The following is a 4068-nucleotide window of genomic DNA, read 5'->3' on the forward strand; positions in this document are numbered from 1 at the left end:
AGCAAGCCAGCCAAGTATCTCCAATAATCCAATACCAAGTTTACCCAGAATACCAGAGAAGATCCACCTGCTAAAAGTGCAATGAACAAAGAGATGCGTATCTGTTTCCCGTTCCACCATACAGAGGAAACATTGTTGAGAATCCACAATGCCAAATCTGTGCAATCTAGATAGGTGCCTAGCCTGCCATGCACACGAGCCATTGGTGGTGGGCATATCGAGTAACTCGAAGACGGTGCCAAACTGCCCTTAAACCAAGGTACCAAATCTGCTCTTCTTTGATAGAATTCCATATATGCCATGTCTTAACTTTGGTTGCATCAATGCCATCCCATCTAATAATATCTATGCCATTAGAGTTGAGAGATGGATAATCGAATTGTGAAGCCATGAGACAGCAATGGATCCAAATGATGTGATGCATAGGATTGGGACTCGGCAGCCTCCAAGAAACCGTTATGAATAATTCCATTCATTGTATTGTGATGAAGGCCACACTGAGAAATGATAGGTGAAGTTGAGAATTTGCCAGGCAGGAGCCTCTCCACCATGGATCAAACCACAAAGAAATCTGGTTACCCGAACCAACCGAGTAAGTAAGGAATTGAAGAGTAAGCAATCGAAACTTCAGGACTTTTCTCCAGATCCAGGAACAGTCTGTTGGAATTGAGATAGTCCAGAAATGGCTACGCTTTAGCACAGTGGCATTAACCCACCTGGCCCAAAGGGAATTGGACTTGGTAATCACCTGAAGCATGTGATGAATTAACTGAGCCTTATTCCATTCTGCCATATTTTTTAAACCGAGACCCCCTTCCTCTCTTGGAAGACAAATGACACTCCAAGCCACTTTAGCTCCACCCTTATTATTAATATTACCTTTCCACAAGAATCTAGTTAGCATGGACTGTATAGTGGCATGAACACAGCTGGGAAGCAGAAATTGCTTACACCAAAATGCTTCAATGGCAAGAACAATAGACTTGATAAACATTACTCTACCTGCTAGAGAGAGTAAAATAGTAGCCCATGATTGCAATCTGGCAGTGATTTTCTCCACTAGAGGTATGCAGTCATTGACACACAATTGGGATGAGATTAGAGGAACCCCAAGGAATTTAACAGGAAAATTACCTCGAGGTATATTCAGCGTATCAAACCAGCTAGAAAACTCAGTGTCACAATTACATAAAAAACCAGTGCTTTTATTAATGCTTGGAGTAAGCCCACTCCAGGAAGAGAAAGCACTAATTGAGTCCATGATATGCTTTACTGATTGTTTGGAACCATGAGAAAAAACCAGGACATCATCAGCAAAGAATAAGTGAGTTAGCCGGAGTTCTTTGCATCGCCAATGGTACTTGAAACCCTCAAGAGTATTGTTCAGATTGCAAGACAAAACATTCATGCATAGAGCAAAAATATAAGGTGACATAGGGTCACCTTGTCGAAGACCTTTAGTACCTCTGAAATAACCATGAATGACCCCATTTAATTTGACAGAGTACCGAGTCGTACAAATGCAAACCCTTATCCAATCAATCATGATATCCGGAAATCTCATTTTCTTTAGCACTGCCAAGATAAATCTCCAATGAACAAAATCGAAAGCCTTATGCAAGTCAATTTTAAGAGCACACTTGGGTATACCTGTCTCCCTTTCGTATCCCCTGAACAGCTCCTGGGCCATCAAGATATTGTCCGAAATAGATCTACCTGGTATGAAAGCTGATTGGGAAATGTCAACCAAATCAGGCATGACCTTCTTTAGTCTAGAAGCAATAATCTTGGAAATGCATTTATAAAGGACTGTGCATAAAGAAATTGGCCTAAAGTCCTGCATTTTGGTTGGGGCAACTCCTTTAGGGATCAAAGCAATAAAGGTGGAGTTTACTCCCGAAGGCATCAAACCGTGCTCAAAAAAATACCGAACCGCAGCACAGAAGCAAGGACCTGTAACGTGCCAGGTAGCAAGAAAAAATTACACATTAACCCCATCAGGTCCAGGGGCTTTGTTCCTTTTCATTTTCTTGATGGTGTCAAAAATCAGCATGTCCGTCACTGGAGCTACTAAAAAACTAGCTTGCCCTTCAGTAACCGTTTTGCAATCAACCATAGAGAGATCAACAGCATCATTGTCAGAGTTGGTAGGTGTTCCCAAAAGTTGAGAGAAATAACTCACAGCAACAGATGCACACGAAGCCTGACCATGCACAAAGTTGCCCTCACTGTCTTGAAGAGTCAGGATTTTGTTTCGGTTCCAATTAACTTTGCACTATTGGTGAAAGAAAGAATTATTGTTGTCACCAAGCTGCAGCCACCTAACTCTGGCCTTTTGAAGCAAGAGTGATTCTTCTTGGGCCAAAGCCAAGTTAAGTTTAGAGATTAGGTCTTGCTCTTCAGTAATTCGAGATTGATCAACAGTGGAGCCAAAAGAAGCCTAGAAATTTTCGAGATTTTCACGAGCATGCGGCACATTACTGTGAATATTACCATAGTCCCTATTAAACATACGAAGCAGCAACTTAGTGTGCTTAAGCTTTGCATTGAATTGGGCTATAGGAGACCCAAGACAATGAGTAGACCAAGCAGAAGAAACTGTATCCAGAAACCTAGGAATGTCGATCATATAATTGAAAAATTGGAATGGCTTACCGAATCTCTGAAGCTGCATAGGTTCTACAAACAGAAGGGGGTTATGATCCATAATGCCTCGATGCTTGACAAAGACATTGCCCTCAGTGAAAACATTAAACCAGGCAGAATTTGCAACCATACGATCAAGACGCTTATAAACCGGATCATGCACCCGTTTATTAGTCCAAGTATAAATATCACCAACTGTTCGAAGAGATTCCAAGCCATTGTCACTCAAACAATCCTTAAAACACTGCATCTCAGGAGTCCAGTGCTCACGGCCACCAACAACTTCACTCAAGCTAGAAATGCAGTTAAAATCACCGAGGAAGGCCCAAGGTACAGAACTGGAGCAGGTAGAACTGATATAATCCCAAAGAGGCACACGATCAATAGCATCATTAAAAGCGTAAATAAACGTTACAATAAAACTCAGATTTTTTTCAATAAATCTAGCATTGCAAGTAATAAATTGAGAAGATTGTGAAAGCAAAGAAATATCCCAAATATTTGGGTTCCATCCAACCCAAATTCTACCATTATAATGATGGTCATAATTGAATAACCATTGCCAATTTTTATTAATTTTCTTCGAAATGCTTGGAGCTTTAGAAGCTTTGACCTTTGTCTCTAAAATACCCATAAAATCAATATTATTGCCAGAAATGAATTGCTGAAGCTCTTTCTGATGAGGGGATTTATTAATACCCCTAACATTCCAAGATGCAAAATTCATTGCAAACGTCTGAGACTAATTGGCTGAGTAGCCAATTTTGGACTCCTTTTATGTGTTGGGCTTTTTCTGTTTACTACCAAGGTGAAACCATCTTCATCAACTAAGTCAGGTTTGGTTGCTTTGAGAGCAATCACAACCGGGTGAGGTTGATGCTTAGCTGCAGGCGCTGCGTGTGCTGCAGGCGCTGGGGCTGCTGTAGGCATAGCTGACAGAGGTTGAGCTCGAGTAGCATCTTGGCTACGGCCCCTTTGTCTTTTCTGACCTGGAGATTTAGTAACAATTGCCTGAATAACAGGCTCCGCAGGCTCCTCAACATGATCCCTCTCATCTGTATTATTAGCAATATCGACTGTGACAGTTTCTTGATTTTTTTCCAAACAAACTGAAGTGTCCTGATTATACACCAGAACTGAAGCACCATCCAAATCTCTGTTTCCCTCATCCTTATCAGAATCTTGAAGATCATCTTGAAGATCATCACCATTATGGTCTTCCAATGTTTGGTCCTCATCCAGAACTATGTCACAACCAAGGAAATCTCCAACAACCACTGGATTAATTTCTGTTGTTCCCCCTTCCTGTGCTTGAACTTCATCAACTGATTTGTCCTTGTTTTGATTAGCAGTCCTTGCATTTTTACCCCCCCTAGAATTAGTCTCCCCATACCTGTTCCTGGGAGCTGGTATGACTGCATT

At 41.3% G+C, this 4068-nt stretch overlaps 1 protein-coding gene across 1 annotated transcript; it reads right to left on the reverse strand.

The window, feature by feature from the left end:
* Positions 1–1981: 1981 nt before the first annotated feature.
* On the reverse strand, positions 1982–3373 carry LOC141704298 (uncharacterized). Its single transcript, XM_074507550.1, has 2 exons — positions 2494–3373; positions 1982–2232 (listed from the first exon to the last, which is right to left on the reverse strand). The coding sequence occupies exons 1-2, from the start codon at positions 3371–3373 to the stop codon at positions 1982–1984; spliced, it is 1131 nt and encodes a 376-aa protein (XP_074363651.1).
* Between the last annotated feature and the right edge of the window lie 695 nt (positions 3374–4068).

The sequence above is a fragment of the Apium graveolens genome, unplaced genomic scaffold (genome assembly GCF_009905375.1).
Source record: "Apium graveolens cultivar Ventura unplaced genomic scaffold, ASM990537v1 ctg77, whole genome shotgun sequence".
Classification (NCBI taxonomy): Eukaryota; Viridiplantae; Streptophyta; class Magnoliopsida; order Apiales; family Apiaceae; genus Apium; species Apium graveolens.